Source organism: Podarcis muralis, chromosome 1 (assembly GCF_964188315.1).
Source record: "Podarcis muralis chromosome 1, rPodMur119.hap1.1, whole genome shotgun sequence".
Lineage (NCBI taxonomy): Eukaryota > Metazoa > Chordata > Lepidosauria > Squamata > Lacertidae > Podarcis > Podarcis muralis.
In genome coordinates, this window is record NC_135655.1 from 74,538,245 (window position 1) to 74,564,375 (window position 26,131).

At 44.5% G+C, this 26,131-nt stretch overlaps 1 protein-coding gene across 2 annotated transcripts in view; it reads left to right on the forward strand.

The window, feature by feature from the left end:
* The window catches only part of DUSP8 (dual specificity phosphatase 8), an 85,353-nt gene extending 62,205 nt beyond the window's left edge, over nucleotides 1-23,148 (forward strand). For both annotated transcript variants that reach the window (XM_028734445.2, XM_028734451.2), the window contains 4 exons: nucleotides 9,197-9,363; nucleotides 10,973-11,132; nucleotides 12,150-12,273; nucleotides 13,099-23,148. In XM_028734445.2, coding sequence (XP_028590278.2) covers nucleotides 9,197-9,363; nucleotides 10,973-11,132; nucleotides 12,150-12,273; nucleotides 13,099-14,212 — 1,565 coding nt within the window. In that variant the 3' untranslated portion in view covers nucleotides 14,213-23,148. The remainder of the gene's footprint in view (nucleotides 1-9,196; nucleotides 9,364-10,972; nucleotides 11,133-12,149; nucleotides 12,274-13,098) is intronic.
* The last annotated feature ends 2,983 nt before the right edge of the window (nucleotides 23,149-26,131 follow it).

Sequence of the window (26,131 nt, forward strand, 5' to 3'; positions counted from 1 at the left end):
GGGAGGACATTTAAGCATGGAATCCAATTGTAAAAGAGTAAAGAACAGAGGGCAGGGGAAAGAAATGTTTAAGATTAAGGAAGCAAATATTTAGAAAACTAAGAAAGATGTTCAGTCTCAAAAAAGGGAAGGAAGAGCAAGGAAAGAAAATATAACAAGAGGAGCATGAGTGAGATAAGTTGAAGGAACAAGAGAAAATTAAAGTAACACATTTGTCAAAGTAGGAGCAGTTAGCAGCTGTTGCATGGCAGATAGATTCCACCAAAATAGGAGACAACATCATTAGGAGGGAGGCAAGTTGGCACGGCAGAGTTAGGAGATGAATAAAGAGAAATAATATTTGACAAAAAGTGGCAAGGATTAGACAATGAGCAAAAAATTGGGGTGTGGGGGGAGAAGCAGAAAGAGAAATAAATATTTTGTGACCAAATATTCAAACGTGACCACTGGAAACCAAGAGAAATCAAGACCTGTTGCCAAAGGAGATCAGTGGACAGGTTAGAAGAAAAGTGAAGGAAAATAATGAGTTGTAAATGAACTGACTGTTCTGCAAGGGAACACAGAAGAATAGGTGGGGAAAGAAATCAAGGGCAGAAGAATAGATTAGGAAGAAGAAGAAAAAGAATCCAAATCAATGCAAAACTAAGCAGGGGAGTAGTTGAATTTAGAAGTAGAAATCACAGAGGTAATTAAAATGTAGTTAGGAAGAGGAAGACAGAATTGCAAAGACAGCACTGCAAAGTAATAACTAAATCAAGAGCAATCTTGGGGAACTAGGGAATTTCCATGGAACTGTAGGGAAGCCAGTATGTGCCAATATTTACAAAAGTGGACAATCTTTGGTGTAGAGGAATAATAGATTGGCTTCCGCATGATCAAAAAGATGCTAAGTGCTTAAAACATAAATAGCCACCAGGCACCACATTATGGTGGAAACTAGTTCTTTTCCAGCAAATAGACTTTTTGATACTTTGATGATGGTGATGATATTTCTTTCACATTTCTGGTTTTCATACTATGGTTATTACAGAAGAGAAGGCTTTCTTAGTGATCAGGCACTAACCTGGGGCTTGCATGTCTAGCTTTGTTGACTTCAGTCTCATGGATGGAAAAGACGGCATCTGCCTGAACTCTGGGGACTTTCTTCAGAGTTTTCCCAGGCAGCTGCTACCAGCTGGGCTCACTAGGCTGAGAAAGTGATAAACCACGAATGAGTTAGTTGGGTGTTGTGTCTAGAGAAAACCTTTTCCGTGTGTTCTTTGGGAGTGCAGCCATTAGCTGCTGTGCCACAGATTTCCTGTGTGGCCTTGGAAAAACCTGCTCTGTGTAACATGCAAGATAAAAGTAACATTTCCACCTCACTCTAATGCTATGAACAGTGATATGCTCAGGACTGCAGGTGTTCTTCCCGTGCCCACCCCCTAATATTCTTAAGAGGGTCTCTTCTCCAGTCTTCAGAGAGTAGCTGGAAGTGGCGAGGCAGAAAAAGGTCCTCCTTTCCTTCTACACTGCAGTTTTTATCTGAAAACTTAGGCGCAGTACTGCTGCCAGAGCTCAGAAACCACTCGCGCTAATGAAATTCCCTGTTGCAAAATGCACCTAGAACAATGGGAGTGTCCAACACTGCACTTGACCCTATGCAAATTGCCATAATAAACCTTCTTTATGTAGCTTGAGAGACAAAGTGCAAAATTTCCAACTGTACCTGTGGTCCAGCAAATTTCCAACAAATCATTTGCAATGAGCATGAGGTGGAGTACAGACTGGGAGAAATGATGTTGGTTGCACAAAGAATGACTGGGTGAATCAAGCCTCTCTAATGGCCTAAACAAGACAAGGATTAAGAAAGCTGTCTACTGTGTTATTTAAAAGCATGCCCTTATTTCTCTTGGATGGTGTGAGGTGGGATTATTTAATGTCTTCAAGATGCTTAAAGATGCTTAAATAGAAAGGTTGATTCATGAGTAGTTTGATTGCTAAAACGGGGACTGCATGTGGAGTAGTCCTAACCCTTTTCTGCTGACACCCAGGTGGTGCCCCTGTGACGTCCTAATCACTTGTAACCTTTATATCATATGTTTTAAAAAAGTGAGAGAGGCAGGTGCCAAGTGTTCTCTCCATATTGGATCCCATATCTACTCTCAGGTTATAGGACACTTTACTATGCAGGTAGACAGCATTTGTGTTTGATGAAGCAACACTTTCCTTCTCACAGACACTGCAGGCTGAAGGCTTGTTCACTCACAAGTTGCTATCAGAGGTAAACTGAAGGGATGACGAGCACTCTAGTGCTTGCAAACGAGACATTTCAGGCACCCACCTGGGCCATTCAGAAAGCTGTTTGTGCAGTATCTGCAGAACTGTGAACCCCATTCATCACAGAGAGCAACCGTGTTCTTGATTATATAACTCCTAGATGAAAGAGGAGCCAGTGAAGAAAATCCTTTTTGAGCTTTCCAGTGGCCATGGATTGCTTTTCATCTCATTTCATCCACTGATGTGTTTTGGGGACATGTAAACACATTCAAGGGACGCGGGTGGCGCTGTGGGTAAAAGCCTCAGCGCCTAGGCTTGCCGATCGAAAGGTCGGCGGTTCGAATCCCCGCGGCGGGGTGCGCTCCCGTTGTTCGGTCCCAGCGCCTGCCAACCTAGCAGTTCGAAAGCACCCCGGGTGCAAGTAGATAAATAGGGACCGCTTACTAGAGGGAAGGTAAACGGCGTTCCGTGTGTGGCTCTAGCTCGCCAGAGCAGCGATGTCACGCTGGCCACGTGACCCAGAAGTGTCTCCGGACAGCGCTGGCCCCCGGCCTCTTGAGTGAGATGGGTGCACAACCCTAGAGTCTGTCAAGACTGGCCCGTACGGGCAGGGGTACCTTTACCTTTTAAACACATTCAAGGTTGATACATAACCAGTTATTGTTATTTTTTAATTATGCATTAAATTTGTATACCGCCCTATACTTGCAGGTCTCAGTTCTGGTCACCACAGTTTAAGCAGGATATTGAAAAGCTGGAAGGTGTGCAGAGGAGGGTGAACAAGATGATAAGGGGTCTGGAAACCAAGCCTTATGAGGAATGGTTGAGGGATTTGGGTATGTTTAGCCTGAAGAAGAGGAGGCTGAGAGGTGATATGAGGGCCATCTTCAAATATCTGAAGAAGGAGCAAACTTGCTTTCTGCTGCTCCAGAGGGGAGGACTCACACCAACAGAGTTGAATGACTAGAAAGGAGATTCCAACTAAACATTAGGACATGCTTTCTGACAGGAAGAGCTGTTCAAAAGTGGATTGAACCAACTCAGAAGGTGGTGGACTCTTCTTCTTTAAACAAAAGTTGGATAGATATATGCCAGGGATTCTTTAGTTGTAATTCCTGCATTTAGTAGTGTAACAAATCAGGGTGGGGTGTGCGGGCTGCACCTGGTTTGTGGGGGACTTAGGATGGTACGGTGGTCTGTAGGGCAGGACGAAGGCTGCTGCATGTCAGGGATTGGGATTCTGTGTGGCAGGGGAGTTTGTGGGCGGCATGGTGGTTCCTGGAGTTTTGGGTGCTCTGCAGTCCCTGACACCCTGACATCAGTGCATCAGTGGTTGCCCTAAAAAAAGCTCAACAACTTTGATTTCCCCCCGAAAGCTCCAAGCCACTGCTTGCATTACCAGAGTTTGGACTAGATAGCCCTTGTGGTCCCTTCCATCTCTATAGTTATATCATTCTGTGCTTGGTAATCTTGTCTAAACCCTCCAGGAAATCTACAGCTCTGGCCAGCCTCAGGATTTTCGACAGGGCAAGGTATCCTCTCTTGAAGCCTCAACCAGATCTCCTATTGGAGAGAGCACTTATAAGTAATCTGAGAACTCTTTCCGCCCACGCTGTCCCACATACAGATGCACTCCCTCTCTTAATTCCACTCATGCCAATATAATACCACTCCTAGGCCATATAGCTTGACAAATAAAAGAACCACAACTGTACAAGGCCAGGACTTTTGTTATTCCCTTACCCCCCCCCCCTTGCTTGATCTGATGCTAGAAGGGCAACTAGCAAGTGTTAATAGCAAAGCCAACCCAATCACCAGTCATGTCTGGAACCCTGCTTGTGGCCTTTGCATTTTTTGCATTAAGCTATGTTGACTTCTTAAGGTTAAAAGAGGTTTTAAGGCCACTATTGTGGCTGAGAGGTCTGTCCTCCCCCCTCATTCCTTTGAAGGATTGCTCAAATCCCCATTTAGATTAAGGAAATTAACTATTTAATTGGATATTTAACCCCCACCCCTGTTGCAGTGGGACCCAGGCAGACTTAATGTTTCTTTATTCTATCCAATAAATTAGCTTATACAGCCTTTGCAAGATCATGCTCATAATGAGGCTGTATCTCTGAAACAAAAGCTTGTTGGGATAGGAGGGCGTGTGCCAAGAGTAATATCAGATGCTGGGCCCTCCTTCCCTCAATGAATCCCCACTGGCATTCTTAATAGACCCTGCATGCTTGCTTGCATTTTCCTGAACAAAACTCGCAGTGAATCTGCTGACAGTTAAATTCCCTCCGCCTGTATTTTCTAGTAAGGCTGTTACAGATAAGAGCAGCCTGGGTCTGAGCAGATTTCTCAGTGCCCCAATTCCTCCCAGTTGAAAATGGGCATAATAGGCAAGTAAATGAATGGCGTGTTTCTCCATCTGCAAAGATTCTAAAACCTCAAGGGGAACGTTTTTGCTGAAATGAATGGGAGCTGTGCAAGAGCTTAGCAGTGCCCAGTGGACTGAGCCCTAAGAGAGAGCTAATGCTCCAACATGGCAAGAGGGTATTACTTAAATTAGGAAGGAGTAGGGCACAACCCTGCATTACATGACCTCCTTCCTATGACACCCTACAGCATAGTGACAACTGGCAACCGCATCACTCTGCAATACAGATTACAACTGGGCAAGAAGAATCTATTGGGAGACAAAAAAGCAAGCAAAAAACAACAACCCCCCACTCTCCCTGCCTGACACACTGAGTGCTGGCTATTCTTAGCTTTTCTTCTGAGTATTCAGAAAAACACATTAGGGAAGGAGGAAATTATAGCTCAATAGCATGCGTAAGGGTGCCAGGCTCAGTTTCTGACATCTTCAGTTAAAAGATCATGAGCAGAATAGATCTGATGGCAGCAGACCTGTATGCTTAAATGTGGCTCTACCCCCAACCACATGGAAGAAGGAAGGGGTTGTTTTTTAGGGACAAATACATGGCAACCTGGTGTTCACAGCTTACCTGTCCACAGTTTCTGTGATGGTTCTCTCCTTCTCAGCTAAACTCCAATAGCAGGAGTGTGCTCAGCTGAGAAAAGTGCTTGAAGAGTAAGGACTACAGGGACATAAGCTACAAGCAAGGGGAGGATTCTGTACCCATTTTGATGTTAGAAACAGACCATTCACTCCCTCTTTCTGCAGTTCTGTCTTGAGGGGGTTGAGTGGAGAGATCTATATCTAAATGCACAGAGCTGCCAGAGCTAGTTTGAACCTTAGCCTTAGAGGGCCTCTACCACTCAGAATACACAGTTCTGTCCTCTAGATGGACCAGTTGACTCAACTCAGCATAACACTGCTTCATCCATTTGCAGCAATACAACAAGTTGTGTAGAGGATGACTTCTTTTGTCTAGTCTTTCCAGATGCCCAGGTCTTGACTCCTGGATTATCCGCCAACACCCTGAGACCAAGAAAAAATAGAGAATTACATATGCTTACATACACACTTCCCAACCCCGTAATTTATGCTTCATGGTGAAATTGATGCAATTGTGGTGCGGGGGGGGGGGGGTGAGGGAGGCAGCTAGGAGTAACCAGAGCTCATGTGCACCTGTGCTAATCTTGTTTCGTTCATTCTGATTTAATATCCCACTTGAGGGGTGATGTCATGCCACAAAGAGCCACAGAGGAAGTGGTGTTGCAAAGTGCATTTAACTCCTCACATCCCGAACGGACAAGACTTGGTGATTTTTTTTTAAAAAAAAAAAATCTAGTATTTATCTGGCAGCAGAAATAGTGTTGTTCACAAATATTATTAGTGTTTAGGGATTGGGTTTTTTGTTTGTTTGTTTGTTTAGTCAGTTGCCAGATTCTGCAGGGAAAGCAAAAAATATACCCTGTGAAGCATTAGATCAGAAGGCTGTCTCAAGGAAGATGCTTGCGTGAACTGTATGGTCAGGCTTTACCTTCTGATAAGAGTAGCCAGGAACAGTATTTTACGTAAAAGGTGGCTTTTCAATTGTGCCTGGCACAGGGGTGGAAAACACAAGTCCTTTGTAAAACAATTTTTTGTCAAACTGTATTATAAATTGGTGCTTAAGCAAATATTTCCTCCTACTGAACCTTTGTAGCTTTTTCCAATTTAGTTGTGTCAATCCAATATAAGATGTGCAGTTTGGAAAGTAAACTTCACAGAATCTCGCTACTAAACATCAGTGTTTCAGAAGAAGCCATTATCGCCGATATGTCCTTGCTGCTCAGTTTTGGGAAGCTGATCAGAACAAGAACAAGCCTGAAGCTCTAAGTTAGAACAAGATCTGTTTGATTCAGGTGCTGCTTGCTATGCCATGTTCTGCAGCGTCTGGAAAAAAATAAATCACTGTGATCTGTTCAGAAATGAGATCCTGCCATCTATCTCAGCCGCCCACCCAGTATATGGGCTCGCTTTCCTAATTAGTATTGTACACGGGGCCGCTTTATCGGTCATCCACTGGGGCATGAAATAGAAAAGAGCTCTGTGTGCATGCGTGGGAGCCACAAAGAGAGAGGCAGACTACTGAAATGCAGCATGACTTTGACGTAGGTCTGTTTCAAGTACAAAGGCCTGCAGCTATGTATGCTGTGATTCAGCTGGAGATTACGGATGATGGACCGGGGAGGGGGGCGGTGGACAGGGATCTACCAGTAACAGACCGGCGCAGTCGAAGGATCCTAGGAGTGATTTCCTAAGCCACTGATTTTCAGATTGTTCCAGAGGGAACAGTAGGGTGAGGATCCTCAATGAGAAGATCACTCAGGGCTTTCCTGAAAGGCTGCTTTTACCCAATGTCACAATTCTTCCCTCTGAATATGCGGCTTCAGCAAAGTCTTGGGTGTGTTTGAGGTCAGTAGTCTTCAATCTTAATAGATCCAGGTCCTATCTTTAAATGAAATGTACCTTGGGGGCATGTCCCGCTTCTTAATTATTATTTTTTAACATATACTTGTATGGTGGCAGTGCTGTTGGTGCAACCCAACTTAGTATCCTAGGTCACATTCTGATTTCACTCGGGGAGACCCAACACCTCCAGCCACTGCCCTGAAGGAACTGAGGGTGTGCTCTAGAAAATGCCCTAAATTTGTCTACAGCACACTGGGTTATACCGGCAGCCATAGCAAGGCTTCCTTGGCAGAGAGGTCAACACAGAAAATGTACCAAAAGGTAGGCAATTTGAAGAAACACTGCTCTGGGCAACGCTTTCCCCTCAGTCACTTCTAAACCTATAACAACACCACTGGCAACTGCCTGTTCTCAGATGACAAGCGTTGCTCACATGTGGCTGCTAAAGATCCCAGGGGGGCTATTTATAAAAGAGGAGTAAAATTAGCCCATAGCATCCTGGCCAAATTCCAGTGCAGGTAATTTATTTCCTGCCTTCCTAGAATTACATGCATACACATTCTCTCTCTCTCTCTCTCTCTCTCTCTCTCTCTCTCTCTCTCTCTCTCTTACTCCACCCCCACCCCCTGCAGATTCAATTTATTTTATTTAGCATGGTGTGTTTATCTGCTGCTCTCCCGTCACTAAGATACTTGGTTGCTTTGTAATCATTTAAAAATCTGCAGGCTGGAAGCAGCCTATGCTGCTTGCTCATGCAGCTGGGAGGCGACAGCCTCCTAAAACGTTAAAGGGTAATGTGAAAAATAGTTTATCCTGTTGGTGAGTTATTGGGGATTGACAGTAGACAGCACATGTGAATCGGCTGGTGCCCCCCCCCCCCAAAAAAAACCCAGTACTGAAAGAGATGCACAGTGATTGGAAGAGAAATGGTGAATGGTAAATCCACCCTCTGTTTACTATTATAGTAAAGGCTGAAAGAATGAAGCGATTAATGGATATGATAAATGAGCTGATTCATTAAACTCAGATTTAAAATGTGGGGTTTTTATTGGAACGTGCAGCACACTCGATTTGGTGCTCAGTGCTGATGACAGCACTGTTGAAAGCATTGCATGTCTCAGGATTTTAGCAGTGCGTTTATTTCCCGAAGGGAAAACGATGCGATGTTGTTGGTTAGTCCACAGAATTGTTCGCCTTCATTTCAATATCCACAAAACAGCACACTTCTTTGAGTATGTTAATATTTATTTCAGTCAGTTGATTAGCTAACCTAGTAATAGGTGGAGAGCCCTAGCCCTTTGCAGGGAGACCACACACAATGCTTCATGCACCAAGGGATGGGGGCAGACGGCAGGACTGCAACAAAGGAGTGAGCCAAGTGTGACAAGGGAGGTGGGTTTAAAAGCCTTTAAAAGCAGGGGTGGGAATGCTGATGATGGACTCCAGTACCATCAGCCCCAGCCAGTGTGACCAGTGGTCAGGAATGATGGGAGTTATAGTGCAACACCACCGGGAGGGGTCACAGGTTCTCTAACCTTTCATTAGATACCAGTGAAACGCCTGTCTTTGTAATAGGTAAGTGAGCAGGGAAGTTTATAGATTCTAGGGACTAATCATAAAAAGATGAATTTTACACACCCAGACAATCTGTGTCAGCAGAGGTCCAGTGTTATCCCCAAGAGTGTTGCTTTGTTTTTATTTTTGCTAATGAATAGAATTGTTGCCTTTCCCGTCCTCTAGAGGACAGAAGGGGACATGGCACCAGAAGCCCATCGTGTGTAACCAAGGCAAACGGCGAAGGAGCTTGCTTTTATATGCATCTAGTATCTAATGCTCTTGTGGGAGCTTAGGGTCTTAATATGTAACATTATGCATTTATATTATGCAAGAACAGAATATAAGATTTCTCTTCATTGCGGAAGAATGGGGTTTAATTGTCCTCTTTACCACAGGGTCATTATTTGACTTTGGGACTTTGCTTCCAGTTCTCTGATTCAGTTCCCTATCTGCAGAATTTTCATAAAAAATCAGTTTGTGGGGAAATGGGGATAGTTGATCAATAACCTTATTCCCTCCACTCTCTTTCTCCAGGGGGCTTTGCCACCTTCTCATCTTGCTTCCCAGGACTCTGCGAAGGGAAACCTACTGCTATCCTGCCAATGAGCATCTCCCAGCCGTGCATGCCAGTGGCCAATGTTGGCCCAACTCGCATCTTGCCTCATCTCTACCTAGGCTCCCAGAAAGATGTCTTAAATAAGGTACATCATGTAAAGAAGAAGAAGTAGTAGTGGGGAGGGGAGGGAGAGGTAGCTTGCCTTAAAGAAACCCTTCCCCCTAAGACTTGGGAGAGCAGGTGGGTCACCTGTGTGGGAAACTGTATATCATGGGTAGGCAAACTAATGTCTGGGGGCTGGATCCAGCCCAATCGCCTTCTCAATCCGGCCCGCAGATGGTCTGGGAATCAGCATGTTTTTACATGAGTAGAATGTGTCCTTTTACTTAAAATGCATCTCTAGGTTATTTGTGGGGCCTGCCTGGTGTTTTTACATGAGTAGAATGTGTGCTTTTATTTAAATTGCATCTCTGGGTTATTTGTGGGGCATAGGAATTCGTCCATTATTTTTTTTTCAAAATATAGTCCAGCCCCCCACAATGTCTGGGGGACAGTGAACCGGCCCCCCGCTGAAAAAGTTTGCTGACCCCTGCTCTATATTGTCTGATCAGGACAGCGGTGGGCCATTTTTGAATTGTGCAGCAAAACAGAGCTATAGACATGAGCTCCCTTTTGAAAAGCTAAGGACATTAGCAGCAGGAGCATCAAAACTGCAACGTTGACCCTGAGAGATCTTTATGACAGGGGAGCCAGCTGTTTCTTGCCAGAGCCCAGTGCCAGCCAAGCTAAAGAATAACACTGACCTCAACTCTTCCATGTCCAGCCTCAGAGCCAGAGGATGAGGTATTAAGCTTGGCATTCAACAGTGACTGATGGTGAGGTGAGGGCAAGGAAGAGTGTAGGGAACGGCAGCCCACATCTGCAAGCAAAGAACCCTTTGAGCAGGCCCCAAAATGGACAAAGATCTGCTTTGGGAATTGGAGAGGGGAGGGAACAGGCAGCATCCTTTCAAAGGACACCAGAATGCTTGGGCTATGATATCACATCGGGGAAGAGAGTTTCATTGAAAGAAAAAATAATACAAGTTAGAAGAAGAAAGAAGACGCAATTGTTGTGAACATACCAGTGGGCACAAATCCTGGGCAGGGGGGAGCCAGTTGGGCATTCCTGCCTTGGGGGGAGGGTTAGGTAGAAGCGCCTGAACTAGAAACACTGAGAGGGGAAGGGGGAACATTTTACACAGGGAGTAGAAGGAAATGGGGGAGAAAAATGCTAGGAATGTGAGCCTGGGAGCTCGGCTGGCTCCTAGGGACCGAGGTGAGAGTTATTACACAGAGACTACTTGGAAAATGGAGCCACAGAACTCTGGGGGGGGCATAGTGGCTGAAAACAGGAGGAATGGAATATGAGCTGGAACCCCAAAGAACTTTGCTCTGGGTATTTTCTGTAAAACTCTGCTTTTAGAAGTGAGTCTTGGCTTCCCTACAGAAGTCCTGCTTTTTTTCATTGTGGCAGCAGCCAGTGGTTTTTACTGAATCTTCATTGGCCTCAGGCAACAGTGCCCAGCTGGCGGCCCAAACAGCCCCCCTCTGTGATAGCACAGCCATACATTGCAGGCTGGGCAGCCTAGTAGCCAATGGAGGAGAAAGAAGAGGAGGCAATGACATCCTCAGGGGCTCTGGAAGAGTTGGTGAAAACATCCTGCACTGGACTGCCAAACATCCATTGCTTTTCTCTTTCTCTCTCTCTCTCAGGACCTGATGACCCAGAATGGGATAAGCTATGTCCTCAACGCCAGCAACTCTTGTCCCAAGCCAGATTTCATATGTGACAGTCACTTCATGCGCATTCCAGTCAATGACAATTACTGTGAGAAGCTTCTACCCTGGCTGGACAAGTCCATTGAATTCATTGGTAAGACTGCGGATCAACCATATTTGGGGGAGTTCATTACTTCTTCTGGGCTGTAACCTTGGTTGCTGCAAAAGGCATCTGGGCAATAGTGCCTGGGTGGTTCATTTTCCCCCATGCACATGCACAGACTTCTGGTTTTTGTTTTTTGTTTAACTCTGATGTGTTCAAAACACTCAGTCTGCCCTTGGGAGGCACACTTTCTCCCTTTGTACAAAACAACCATCCTGTCCCCAGACAACAAAGCTACCAAGACAGTTATGAACCCATAGCATCACCTGAGGAATAGCTAACACCACTTGGGAGAACAGTTGCTGCTACAGAAATGTCTCTTGCTCTATGAAGGTGCTTTTCTTTATCAACAACAACTATGCTCTTTCTGGTTCCAGAGATGATTGATTAAATGAGACTGGGAGTTCAAATAGTAATTTTCTTCCTAGCAAATAGAGAGGGTGGGGGAAATACAAAAAAAAAAGTCTCTTTAAAGCATTGCATATACTAGTGAATGGTGTTTTGTTTTGTTTGTTTTTTTAAAAAAAGAATAATAATCTGGTGCTTTATTAGCAACCCATTGCAGGCCAGGAAGTCCCTCCACTATTTCTCATCAGATAAAACAGCAACATTATTGACAAGCCAAGAAGCCAAATAAACTAGTCATGGTTTTCTAGCTTCCACTTCTTGGTTGCACATATTTGACTTACTTAAACCATTTAGATTTGTGTTTTTCCTCTTTATTTACTCTTCAAATTTTGGTAAAAAGCGTTTTCCTTCAGAGCCATTTCCAGAGAGGTAGCTGTGTTAGCATGCAACAGGAAAAACAACCAAGACACTCGTGGCACCTTAAAAGACTGACAGATTTATTACGTTCAAGCTTTCGTGAAGGGGCTTCTGGTCCACAAAAGCTTATGCTGACATAAATTTGTGAGCCTTCAAGGCACTGCAAGTCTCTTTGTTGTTCAGAACAACGTAGATAGTAGAGTCCCAGAATATTGACCTGAAGGCTGTTTTCTCCTGCTGCAGACAAGGCCAAGGTGTCCAGCTGCCAGGTGATCGTTCACTGCTTGGCAGGGATCTCCCGATCGGCCACCATTGCCATTGCATACATCATGAAGACCATGGGAATGTCTTCAGATGATGCCTACAGGTAGGTTGCCTTCTGAAAGAGAGGCACTAATGTTTTTCTTTGCATTTGACTTTGGGGTGTGGCTTTTTTGTTTTTTAAGTGGTGCTGTTTATCATGAAGCATACTTACAGTGAGTCTCGCTCAAGAGTACTGGCTAATAAGCATGAAAGAACATAGTGCCATATACATTATAGGATTGATTCCAATCATAGTCCTACCAGGAGTAAACCCATGGAAATCAATGGGCATGACTATCTCAGGTCCATTAACTTCAGTAGGTCTAGTCTGATAATACCTTAATTAGATACCTCCCATAATCTACCTGTGCTGTGTTTTCAGTTACTCGTTTGCCAGTTTCTTTAGTGTAAGCTTACCAGGCTGGTTTGCATGACTGTCAGGCTTGTAGTTGCCACTTGAGTCTCATCTGCAGGTTGGCTCCCAGCCTGTTGCCATCTGGTCCCCATGCATGTGCCAGCAGGCTCACAGCAGACATAAGTGTTTAGCTGTTATTGGCAACATGCAAAAAAAGAAGAAAAAGAAAGGAAAGAAGCACCTTGGTGTGACATGTGGCAGTGGCAGTATGGGTACAAGGAGCCAACATCCACAGACAGATCCTATGGCAACGTGAAGGTTGTCCGAAATGACCATTACATAAACAAGGAGTGATCTTTAAACGGTCACATTACACTCCTACTCCTTGATGTCCCAGGGTGTGTGGGGGAAACAGATCCAGCCAATTTCCAGTGCTGCATTGAATCATACAATTCTTGCAGCGCCCCACACCCAAATCCTTAGAAGTAAGAAAGGGCCCAGTAACAACTGCAGCTGTCTTGTTTGCCCCAACAGGTTTGTAAAAGACCGGCGTCCCTCCATCTCGCCCAACTTCAACTTCCTGGGTCAGCTCCTAGAGTATGAGAGAAGCCTGAAGCGGCTCAAGGCTCTGAAGGCCCAAGGGGAGAAGGGCGAAGGGGAATCCCAGCAAGACCAGCCAGAAGCCCCTGAAGGCTGCAGGCACCAGATTCTGTCTACCTCAGAAAAGGCTGAGGAGCTTTTCAGAAGCACAACCTCGGAGACCTCCTCGCTTGACTCCGAGAAGCCAGCGGGAGTCTCCAAGGTTGTCTCGCCTACAGCACTGCAGCAAGGGCTCCGTGGCCTCCACTTGTCTTCGGAGCGCATCCAAGACACCAACCGGCTGAAGCGTTCCTTCTCCCTGGACATCAAGTCAGCCTACACCCCTAGCCGGAGGCAGCAGGACCCCCCAGGTCCAACAGAGGCAGGAGAAACACCCAAGCTGTGCAAGCTGGACAGCCCATCAGGTCCCAACGGCACATGCCAGTTCTCCCCTGTCCCAGACAGCCCGGACTGGCCCAGCGGGCCTGACTTCCTCCTCGAGGCCAAAGTACGGCAGAGACGGAAGCACAGGCACCAAGCCGGCTCCCCTGCCCACGGGCTGAGCCTTAACTTCAGTGGGGTGTGCGCCATGCACAAGAGCGCCAGCGTGGAGGACAGCCTCAAGCAGACGCTTCGGGCGGGCCTCCCCGGTGTGGGGCAGCAGCCGACCGCCACCCCGGCCCCCACCGGCACTTGGGGGGTGCACTTGGAGTCCCCCAGCACCCCTTCCTCCGAGAACCCCTGGTACTTCAGCACAGACTCGGCGGCGGGCGGCAAAGGCAGCGGGAGCGGGGCTCTGTTTGCCGGCACCGCCACCTACTCCTCGTTCAGCTGCAGCACAATCCAGGCGAGCTGTGAGATCAGGCTGAGGGACAAGCAGCGGGGCGAGGCGCGGGACGTGCGGCACAGCTGGCACGAGGACACCGCAGCCGAGAAGCAGTTCAAGCGCAGGAGCTGCCAGATGGAGTTCGAGGAGACCCTGTCGGAGAGCAGGTCTCGGGAAGACCTGGGCAAAATCAGCAAACAGTCTAGCTTTTCGGGCAGCATGGAAATCATTGAGGTGTCCTGACACTCACCTTGTGAGATCTGAGAGCAAGTTGCGTGTGCATCAGTGGGTGGGTGGGGAGGGGGACGGCTGGCGAGATATTTAACTAGGGAGAGGGAAGGGGGAGGGGAGGGTATTATTTATATGCCTGTGTGCGTTTCCAAAGGGCACACATGCTGAAGCAAGGCAAAGCTAAACGAATCCAAAGTCAAGAAACATAACGGTGCATGCTTGGTGCCCTCCCCTTTATGTTCCTACCTCCACCACCAAGGCAAAACCACACCGCATTCCCTTTTTTGGCTGGTGGAGGGTGTATTAACTCTTTATAGCCTGGATTCCTTCCTTTCGCATGTAGTGCTCTCTCTGCCTGCCCGCCCCCCCTCCAAACATGGCGGGGGAAGGGGAGAGCTGAGGTGTAACTTCAAAGGTGGGGTGAAAGAGAAACAGGGGAGATATTAACATTGTAAAGACTTCCACTGATATAAAAGCTTTTTTTTTTCCTTGAAAGAAGATTATTGTTGTTTGATCTGCAGGTTTGCAGTGGGGGAAGTCTAAAGGGAAGCAGGTTCTTTTCTTGTGAGAGTACAATAGCAACTGTTGATATTACCCACCCGCTCCCATTACAGGGGGAGAGCTTCCCTCCCGTTCCATCAGGGTTGGACATTATCTGTGGGTGGCTCCTTCCCAGATTGGGCTGCAGAAACCTGGAGGGGCTAAATTTCAATAGCTTCCCTAGGTGTGTGTCCCCCTTCCCATACTGAGCATGCTCCTCTTGTGTTTCTCTGGCTAGAATTCTTAAATGCTGCACTGCGGCAGCCCTATACATATATAAATATATATTATATATAATATAAGAGAGAGAGAGAGAAACACAAAGAAAAAAGTTTAAATGGTTTTACTACAGTTTTTATTGAGACAAATAATATTTCAACTTTTCTTTTTAATTTATTTGAAGCTGTTCATTCTGGCAATGATTTTCAGACAATGTAGGGGCGGTACTTATCAGCTCTATTTTTACTGTGTATGGTATTTAAATCTGAAACACGAGTTTCAAAGCAATATCCTAGGCCTGCGGCTCCTTCTGTAACTCACGTCAGTGACGCAGACACCCCAAAAAGTGGGATGAGAAATCTGTGTGTGTGTGTGTGTGTGAGAGAGAGAGAGAGAGAGAGAGAGAGAGTGAGAGAGAGAGAGAGAGAGAGAATGCATGTGCGTGCACTTTTATTTAAAAAGAAAAGTGAGAAAATGTTCAACACAAACTGAGCCAGGAATCCTTCTTAATGCTTCTTTACTTCCTACACCTGTCGCATCTGCAATCAAAGCCATAAAACCTTTCTCTTCCTGGGTCTGGGTGGAGTATCACGGGGTTCCTTTATAAGAGAAGGAGAGTCCTGTTCTAAAGTCAGGAAGGGTCATCAAGAGAGCTTGATGAGTATTGGGTTTTCTTTTTAATTTTCTCTCTAGAGGAAATGAATTGGAGCTGGGGGTTAAATTCCCAGAGGATGAGTCCCTTTCCAGCAGTCCAGGATATCGCCCAGATGAATGATGGTGACAATAGGCCATTCCCTGCCCTTCCAAAGGGGGGTGGATTATGGCGAATGGCCATTCAGATGCTGCTCTTTTCAAACAGTGTTCAACCCAGTCTCCATCAGGTTTTGTGGAAGGGGTTAGGGAGATGCTTGATGCCTAAAACCTTGGCAAAGGATGGCTTTAGCCAGCTGAATGCATTCTGTTATTGTGGTACTAGAGGGGGGGGAATCATTGAAGGTTCTTAGGGATCCATTCCACAGTAAGGAAATGTCCACTTACTGCTGCTGCAAGCAGGAATTTCTTCCCAGCTTCAGTTCTCCATCATAAATTTGTGCCTACTCTGAAGTACATGTTCACTTTCTATCAGGGAGCTGCTGCCATACAGAGACTTCATAACAAATGCAAATCATCCAATGACAAAACAGTCCAAAGACAAATATATAAACCAGTAAAAGACCAAACTGAACAGCCTTTTGAGAAAGGAAGTTCTAGGAAAGATAGAAAGTATTTCAGCTGTAGTGCAATGGACCCACTGATCCATTCCCAGCTCTCCCACCTTCAGCAGTCATCTTCCAACTGATGTGTTCACAAGGAGATTAGCTTGGCTATAGAACCCATTTGTCTTATCATTGAGAAATCATGTTCATTGGCTGTGATATTACCCACAAAAGAAACCTAGTCCTGAGATCCCCACCGGCATACTTCATGGGGGAATGGTTGGCTGGAAGAAATCCTCCTGCACAGGATTTCTTTTCCTTTTTTCGGAGATAGGGAAGAAAGATTCTCCCGACACCTTTCTAAAGATATACACCAAAAGACAGAGAAGAGGACAGGGTTAACCCAGGGTATTTTGACCCTTGAAATGGATAATCCATATCTTCCCACCTCATCCCAGTGGTAAAAAGTATAAGAATAAAGTACACCACTTATGTCACTCTTTAATGGCAGAAATCTCCTGCCTGAAGTGGCTGCTTCGTTCCGTTTCATATTGGGGCTGGCCCTGGATGAGGATGAGCTGGAGTCTGTTCCCCCTAGTTGAACTAAGGCAGCCTTGCCCACCCTAGGGTTCCCAGGTCTTGTTGGGATGATGAGAGATGTAATCCAACAACACCTGGGGTCAGGGGAAGGCTGAACCTAAGAGCAGGTTGAAACATGGTGGTCTTTTTTTGTGTAGTTGCTAGGAAGATTGCAGTGCAGTGAAGGCTCTCTACAGAGGTGGTAACATTTGTAAATCACCAACTGTGCAAATGGGCCCAATCGCATGGAGAGTCGAACCCCAGCGAATCACGTTCATGGTTGCCATCTGTCCATGTGATTGGACTGATCTGTGTGGTATGTAGCTGTGAAATATTACCATTCTTGCACAACGCTGCTGCACAAAGTATTTTTGGGAGGCCGCGTTGTTCGCATTGGTCTCTTGTTCTGCTCCAAGTGATGGCCTCAGCAGTATGGTCGCTCCAACCCACAAGGCAAAGGTCCAGGTTCCAGCAGGTACTAAGCTGGCAAGGCAAGGTCTAGGTTCTGGCAAGGCGAGAGCTCCCTGGACAGCAGGCTGGAGACTCAGAGCAGAGCTCAGATGTTGTCTCGGCACTATTCAGCCTCATGCTGAACCTTATGTAGGAGCTGCAGCTCTGTGTAACCAACTCTTCTTTGGGTGAGAGGATTCTCATTTAAAGGGGCCCTTCCTGCTTTGACAGGCAATGGATCCAATGGAGTTAGGGAGACTCTAGTTGCATGAGGACTTCTAGAGTCCATGGAGTCAGAGGAGGGCACTGTGACCATCTTGGGCCAAAAAGGTGCTGGAACAACGGGCTTCTGCTGCACCAGTGTTTCTGGTTAGTGTGGACATTTGCAGCTGACCAAGGGTCGATCCCTCTCACATTCTGAATATTTGGCCTCATCCCCCAAAGTTTGGAAGTCTGACCCTGGGGGCTTGAGCAGGAGAATGAGTTAGCAAATCAGTAGAGTGTTGATAATTCAGCTAATAGGGCAAAGGTTCCCAGTCAAAAACACAAAAGTGGGAGGGAAGAACATTTTCACTCTTTGGCCACACTGGTCTTCTTCCCTTTTGAGGAGTAGCAACACATTCCCTCAACAGCTCCTGGCAGAGGCACTGCAATGCTGCTTCCTTCTTTTGGAACACAGGCCTAGAGCCATCTCTCTTAAAGCCGAAAGCACATTTTTCTCTTTGTGTAACTGATTTTGCTCCTTTCTTATCACATGCTGGTTTTTTGAGCCAATACCTCAGGGTTGTTTGTGTAGCTTTTAAATGAGAAAAAAAATTATTTGAGATAAAAGCAACTTCATTTCTTTTCCCATTTTCTTTCTTGTTGAAATGTGATTTTTTTACAAAAATAAAAAATCCTACACAAGACAAAAAATAAATAAAAATCTCAGGTTCAGAGCTTACCAACACAAACCACAGGGAGCAGCAATATGATGTTTTTGCATCAGATTGTCTGTTTCCTGACTGTAACAATTGCTGTCTGTACTCTACCAAGACATAAGGTAGAGACCTCATGATACTTATTTTACCAAAATATTTTCATATTAGATGCTGCAAGCTCAGAAGTGATCCGACTGACCTGCATAGTATTTTGAAAGTAGCATGACAGAGTAGTGGGGGCTGGGGGAAGTGGAATAGGATAAACATGGGTTACCTAGCTTGAGAATTTCTTTTTGATCCCTCTTCACATCTTCAACCATAATTTAATGTATCTGGGTGCTTAATGTATATTGATGCTTTCAGATGCTTTAAGTTCAGAATCCTCATTTCCTCCAGTAGATTGCATCCAAAGGGTGGATTAACCCTTTAGCAGCATGAAACTCCATGTTTTAAACCAGTGTTTCTCAAACTTTGGTCCCCAGCTGTTGTTGGACTTCAACTCCCATCATCCCTGACCGCTGGTACTGCTAGCTAGGGATGATGGGGACCCAAGTTTGAGAAACACTTAATCCTGTGCCTCTTTTCCTGTGGGACCAACAGGAGAATAGCATTCAGACATGCAGGTGATCAGAGCAGATATTGCTGCAGGGCAGAACAGTTCATAATGGAGCCTGCTTTCATAAATGGTATGCAGTAGACATGAAGGATGAAATCTATAAGGCTGTTAAGCAATCCAGTCTTCAGCAGTCACTCCCCAGCATCTCTGCTTTTCACAACTAAATTGCTGTCCTAGGTTGGTTGTTGTTGTTGTTTTTGCAAAAAGTCCACAAGGAATTAAAAACAGTCACTTGGAAAGTTCACAGATCATTGGCACTGCAGTGTTCAGCATGTCCCTTGGGAATATTTACAGGGATGACCTGGAAAATCCTATCTCTTTTCAATGTCGGCTGCCATCTTTGCTGTGACACAATGTGCTACTTGCATTCTGTGAATACCAAGGGCCCTTGAGATCTGTTCTGTGTTACAAGTGTAGCAGTGTTTGGTGCAGAAAATACCACAAGGACAAATTCGTGACAGCTACCGAACACTTGAAATTTATACAAAAGTGCTGCAGTCCATTCTGTCAGACGGAAACTTTCTCAATTCACAATCTGATTTCAGCCAGTGCTGCAAAGTCAATCCTTACAGTATATTTTAGCAACTAATAGCATCAGTGGGGAAGGACAAAAATGAATGGTTGCTTGCTCTGAAGAGCTGCCACCTGCTGTCATTTCAGAGCAATCACTCCTCCAGAATAAAAAGGTGGGGAAGAATATGTGGGTATTCAGGCTAGCATTCCCAGCAAGCTGCAAAATTGCCAACAATTCCCTTCAGCAGGAAAAAAAAGTGGGCCAATCTGAGTGGGGGGAGGAATTTTTAGGACAATTGGTGGAGATTGAGGTGAAAATCTGGGGATTTTCTCAAATGAAGAGAATATCAAGAAAAGAAGGGCAATTTAAAATGGTGAAAGACACAGTCTTCACCCTTCTTATGAAAATCAAATTTGCATTTTCTATTTCCTTTCTAACCTTGTTAGAAGCCATATTTGGGCTATTTTCTATAGCCCTATGTGGAATGTATCCTGCAGGAAATAATCTACCATTGCCTTCTATTGAAAACATCAGAAAAATGCCATTATGCTTGTCTTAGTTGAACTCAAAAGGCATCTTTGCCTTGTCTTTATTGGGATCAGGTTAAGCCCACAGGTGACCTAGAACAGCTTTTCCTGAAAAATATTAGCTGTTTAACTAAGGGTTGCCATATTTCAAAAAATGAAAATCCAGCTACAAAAGTTGTTGATCTTCTTTTGCTAAATTTCAAGCTTTTTTTAAGGAAATTCACCAAAATCTACATGTCCAACATGGGCTGCCATACGGCCGGCCAAATCCCAGCTATGTCTGGAAAATTCTGGACGTATGGCAACCCTAGTTGAACTCGCCAGTTCTTGTCAACTAGGAAATTGCTCCAGGGGACCTCCGACTCCAATTCTAATCTGATGTTCATGCTTCAACTACACAGTTATCTGCCACAGAATTATTGCCAACTCAGTAGCAGCATGCGGGAGAACCAAAGCCCCCATGTGGGAACTCAGAAGTAGGAATCTAGGGACTGCAAATAGGTTCTGCTCACGGACAATCAGAATTATATGAAAACATTTGATTTGCTGTGAGACAAGTGTCTTCCGGGATGCAAATAAGGTCTTTAAGGTTTATCGAAAAGGTAAGGCCAAAAAACACACAAAAACCCCACTACAAAACAACCACCCTCAGACACAACAACCTGGCCTTGCGTACGATTCCAATGAAATATCCCAGGAACCTATAAAAAAATCCTCATAAATCCAAGCTCTAGTGTTTGTGGGACAATACAGGCTCATTGAGTTCGTAATGCAAATCTTGAAGTCCAGGACCAACTTTACCATGAGGCAGTTTGCTTTCATGGCAGATTCTGGAGAAGTATCGTTTTCCTGCCTCTTAACCCTCAAGCTTACAAAAACAAAAAGTGGTGGAGATGTGCTGTTTTGACCTCACTTGAGGTGCAAAACACTAAGGCTGGCACCACCCAGGTCTATGGTGAATTTCTGGCTTGCAGCACCTTCTCTTTGCAACAGCAACAAAAATAGGTTGAGTTTCCCTCCCGCTTTGTAAGTCTGTGCTATGTTTCTTTGACCCTCCCCCTCTTTTCTCATCTGCGCTCTCTGGTTTTATTTATTTTTCCTTTTCCCTGTGTTTCTTCCTGTAGCCATATGCTCTTCTTCTGTCTCCTCTCCTGGATGCCATCCCTTTAAAAGGAGGTATTTTCTGCCTTCCTCCTGATCCTAATGCTAATGATAATAAGCTATCAATGTTGTAATTGCAATGTATGAATTATAGATTTAAGTATTTATTATTATTATTATTATTATTATTATTATTATTATTATGTAATTTTACTTCTATGTACGTTGATCTTTGTTTCTCTGTTGTGAGTATATGCAGAACTTTTCCATCTCCAACTGCCCTTTTGCCTTCCCTGACTCCTTGTATGTAGTGGCTGGTCAGTACTATGGCACATCAGGTCGTTAGATGTTGTAAGGAGGAACAGATCAGATCTTGTGGAGTTTGGAAAGGTGTGGAGTAGCTATCTCTATTCCACGGAAATTTCTAGGGAGCAACAGAAGAGTTCCAAAATGATTTCAAATTATTAAGTAGTACTTTAGAAGATACAGAATCAACATATTCCACATTTTCTTCATCCTAGAGCCGCGATGGCCAAATGTGGCCCTCCAGCTGCTTTGGGACTACAACTCCCATCATCCCTAGCTAACAGGACCAGTGGTTAGGGATGATGGGAATTGTAGTCCCAAAACAGCTGGCGGGCCAAGTTTGGCCGTCACTGTCCTAGAGCTTGTCTGCACTGCAAAAAACGTTTCAGTGCAATGTCTTCCCAAACCCTAACCCCCCCCCCACACAAGTAGCCCTAAGAATTATAGTGCAATGACCACATTTCAGTAATCCAGATTTCTCCCTAGAGATATATATATATATAAAAAACCTGTATCTGTGCCCGATGATGAAGTGTTTAGTTTCCAAATCCTATCATAAGAACTCTGAGTTTGACGGCACTGTGCTCTAGAATTTTCAGCCACCTCAAGAACTGGGATTACGTTAGTCCAAACAGACCGGAAGAGATTTAAATGCTTATGATTTACTTAGAAGTAAGGATATTTCCACACAAGAATCTTAAAGGAGTTCTTGCTTCAGTTGCTTTTTTACGCTAACGCAAAATTCTCCCTCTTCCACTTTAATAGTGATCAGAGATTCACATCACTAATGAGAAAGTTCAAAGGTGAATTAAGATTAAATTATTACTGGAATTATTGTCCTAGTAAAACTAAAACCACAATATAATTTATACAAAGTTCCAGGTAATGAACAAGTCTCCAAAACACTGCTTGATAAATGTGCTGAGGCCTGTTCCTGTATGAGAAAGAGCTGTCCATGTTCCGTCACAAATTTCTCAAGGAATTTAGGATGACAGAAACTATCAGGCACAACCCCTGTGTGTTTAGGTATCATCTGGTGACTCATGTCTCAACATTCCTATATTGCTAAACACATTTTCCTTCCCGGCATTGGAAAGAAATGTCAGTATTACTGAAAACTCCAGTGAACAAAAAGACTTATTTGTCTCCTGTAAAGACACCTCTTGTGCCACAGTACTTTCCTAGCCAACCTTGGTAGGAATCAGTTTAAGGTGAGATTATTAAGAATAGCCATCAAACAGACTATATTTGCAATGCAAAAGACACAAAAGGTGGAGGAAGAGAGGTGCAGAATGAGGTCTTTCCATTGCAGTATCTTACATTTATTTATTGTTGCTCAGAATTCTTTTGGAAGGAGTAGAGAAACTGAGTTACCTATATTCTCAGGAGGCATACGTAGAATCCCTTTTTGGTCTCTTGTCTTCAGAGCCATGTTTTTATCCCAGGTCTCCTGTCTTGCAAACGTTCACAGACCAAGATTGATTAGGGGTGAGTTGTTGGAACCCCCTAATCCAGGTGCAGAACGGGAAGGTCTTAGTCTGTGGGGAAATCCTCATACACAAGAAGTGAATAGGTCTCAAACTGAGCAGTTCAGTATCAAAGGTTGCCCTTGGAAGGCTTGGGGAATGAGTTTTGAAGTCCCTGTGCTTTCTAGGATCGAATTCCGAGTACTGTCCAGGGTGGGCTACAGGTTGGTTGGGTGGGATGGGGTGGGGAATAGACTTCTTGCATCTAGTCTGTGAGTTCGTTCCCTCTCTCATGAGTCATGATAACCAAAATGCATCCCCTTCTGCCTGCTAAAGGAATGCTGACATTGGATGTTGCCTGGCAGGACTAAGTGGTGCACTCTGCCCTGGCTTTGACTTTATTTATTTATTACTGGAGGCTGTAAACAGCAGTGCTTTTTTACCCTCTCTTTCTTTTCCTTTCTTTTGTATTTGGGAACAATGTGTTGTAATAAATTCCTAATAGATGTTTTAACAGCCAGTGTCAGTTTTGTTCTTTAATGATATGTGTGTGTGGAGTGACAAGGGAGGGAGAAAAGGGGGGAGGGAGTAATGAGAGCATTCATAGGGGATCACAATAAAGCTGATGGGAGCAATGGTCAGGTCAGCTAAAACAACAGTATTTTACTGTTCCAACCAAGAAAGGCCACATTCTGCCATAGAACCAGTGCTGGGATGTGAATAGGGACAGCCTTCTCCAACCTGATGTCTTCCAGATATTTTGGATAGCTCCGTTGGTAAAGTATGAGACACTCAGTCTTGAGGTCTGCTGCATTGCAGGGGGTTGGACTAGATGATCCTCGCGGTCCCTTCCAAGTCTACAATTCTGTTATTCTGCATCTCCCATCAGCCCCACCCGGTTGGCGAAGGCTGGAATAGGGATGCCAGAGAAATGAAATCTCTGAAGATTCCTATATGACACTGTTTTAGAAATTACCTATAATTCCCAGGGGACCCATTTAAGAGGTAACATACAAGAAGACTCAGGAAATCACCTCAATAAACTTTATTTCTGATCTGAAAGGCTCCCAGCAGACACACAAATGAAGGCCAGGACACACATAATGGTCAGGCTGGAAGCCCCTAGCAAAGATTAAGCAATGGTCTTTATAGGGTAGGGTAGGATAAGTTACGTTGAGGCTACCACAGTTTGTCCAGACTGAGCATGCCCATCCCAGAACCTTCTAACTAGCTCAAATACTGACTAATCATAAAACTTCACCCCATATATCAGAACCAATTACAGAACATCAACCCACTTAACATCGCACCACACCTAGAATGTTCCCCCAAACTCCACTTCCCATCCAAGTTCACACAAAGTTTACCTCAAAAGAGACTCGTCTTAACAGTAGAAAAAGCCATTTCCCCACCCCACCCCTCTACACAAAACCAGATCGGCACCTCCCAGACTTCTCTGAATTTCACGACACAGTTTGCCACCATTTCAGTGGCAACAACCTGCTGCATAATGGTGGGATGTAAGTTGCCCCGCAGGCTGAAGGTTTTGTACCTGCGCAGCTGGGGATGCTTACAAACATGTAGGAAGAAAGCATGATGAATTCTATATTGGTATGGTAGACTGAGCTATAGGCAGGTACGAGTTAGGGATGCATTGAAGCTTAGAAGAGGCAATAGGTTCTTAGAACTATCCAGATAAATATTTAAAGTGCTATATTTAAAAAGAAACCCATGTCCACAAACAAAAACAGGTAAGATTGAAAACGAAAGAATACAAATGCACGATGGCTTAAATGCTAACTAGAGATAACTGGTGAATAAGGAGGCATGGACCAATTATTTATTTATTAGCTATAAATATTTATGCCCCACCTTTCCGTGAATCATGCCCAAGGCAGCCAAAAGCAGCAGTAGATACAAAAAATCAATAAAACAATTATGGTTGTATCAGGACAGGATGATGGAGTTAACCAGAAGGCATTACCCACTTTTAAGTGTGTGAGAGATCCACATAAAAACACCCAGACAGAAGTTCCCTTAATTCAAATAAATTTAAAGGAGCTGACACAAAATTACACTGAAAAAATAGTTTTGAGACCTGACATTCGCCATATGTTTGGTCCCAATATTTGAAAAGGTTTCCATATCCACCTAAAATAAGTTTGTTTTAGTGGCTCTAAACAGAGGTGGCTGTCCTGTAGCTGTCAGGTGTTATTGGCTTCCATCAGTCTGTCATGTGTATTGATAAAATTAAATTGATTTTATCTATATAAGCATACAAAAAACATAAAATTGGTTCCAGAGACTAATGGACACAGCAAAAATCACTCAGGAACAACTTTCCACAGAGCACTTTTTTTTTGCTACCATAAGCCTAACTTTGTTTTACTGTAATTACCACAAGGTCTAAGCACTGAAGATTCAGACTGTGCTTTAACTCCCTCAAAATCTGCACTGGCACAAAATGCAGAAGGTATATATTGGATAATACCCCCAAACAGTCTCAAAAATATCCTATTGCAATCCACAGTGGCACTGAGTTATCCCCCAGTCACCATGATAAGATGCCATTAATAAACCTACTTCCCTATTGCATTGTGGGCTACTCTCAGGAGAGACAAAGGAGAAGAGTTCCTGTAGACTAAAAAAGTTAAGAAATGGACTCCATTAGTCTACACACCTTCTGTTAAACCTCTGCAGTCAAACCAACTGCAGATGTCTTGGCAGCTGCCCTTCCTCTAGGTTCAACCTGGGTGGTCAAGAAGGGGACTCTTATTCCATAGCCAGTTTGTGTCTGTCACATGGCCCAGGCTTTTTCATCACATTGGAGAAATGATTGCACTTGTGCTAGCTTCAGTCCAACGCTACTATCATGATACCCATCTCTGGTATAACAGCAGGGGCCAAGGAATAGCACAGATTGAGAGGAGGAACTGAACTTGTTCTCTTTGCAAAAGGGCCTGAGGAGCTTTGCACTTCATCAATGGACACCAGGAGCACACAAATTTCACAGAGCTAAGAAGGGAAATTGGCAGAAAGTTCGTGAAAGAACAGCACATTGCTCTGGGCAGGGTGTACACCATTTCTGGTGTCTTGCATTTTTGTGGCAAGGGGATTGCAAGACTCAGTAAGTGTTCCCCAGCTGCAATGGTAGAGCAGGAAGGTAGACATTTCTTCAAAGTCTGTGTAAATAAATAAAACCAAAACACTTTGTGAAATGGCACAGGCATAGACAAAGTGTAGTCATTAGTCATGCTGTTGTGGGCACTGTTCAATAGGTGTCCCTGACACTTGCAGAGCCATGAGCCATGTTCCACATTCCACACTGCACCCCACCCAGGGACAAAATCCTGCAGTTTGAGAATGCTTGGGAAATTTAACAAAATCAGAAACAGAACTGCTAGTTCTAGCAAGGACACTCAAACTCCCTGCAACAAATCAGCGGCTACTTTATATTTATTCCCTTTAAAAAAAAACAAATCCCAAAGACTGACCTG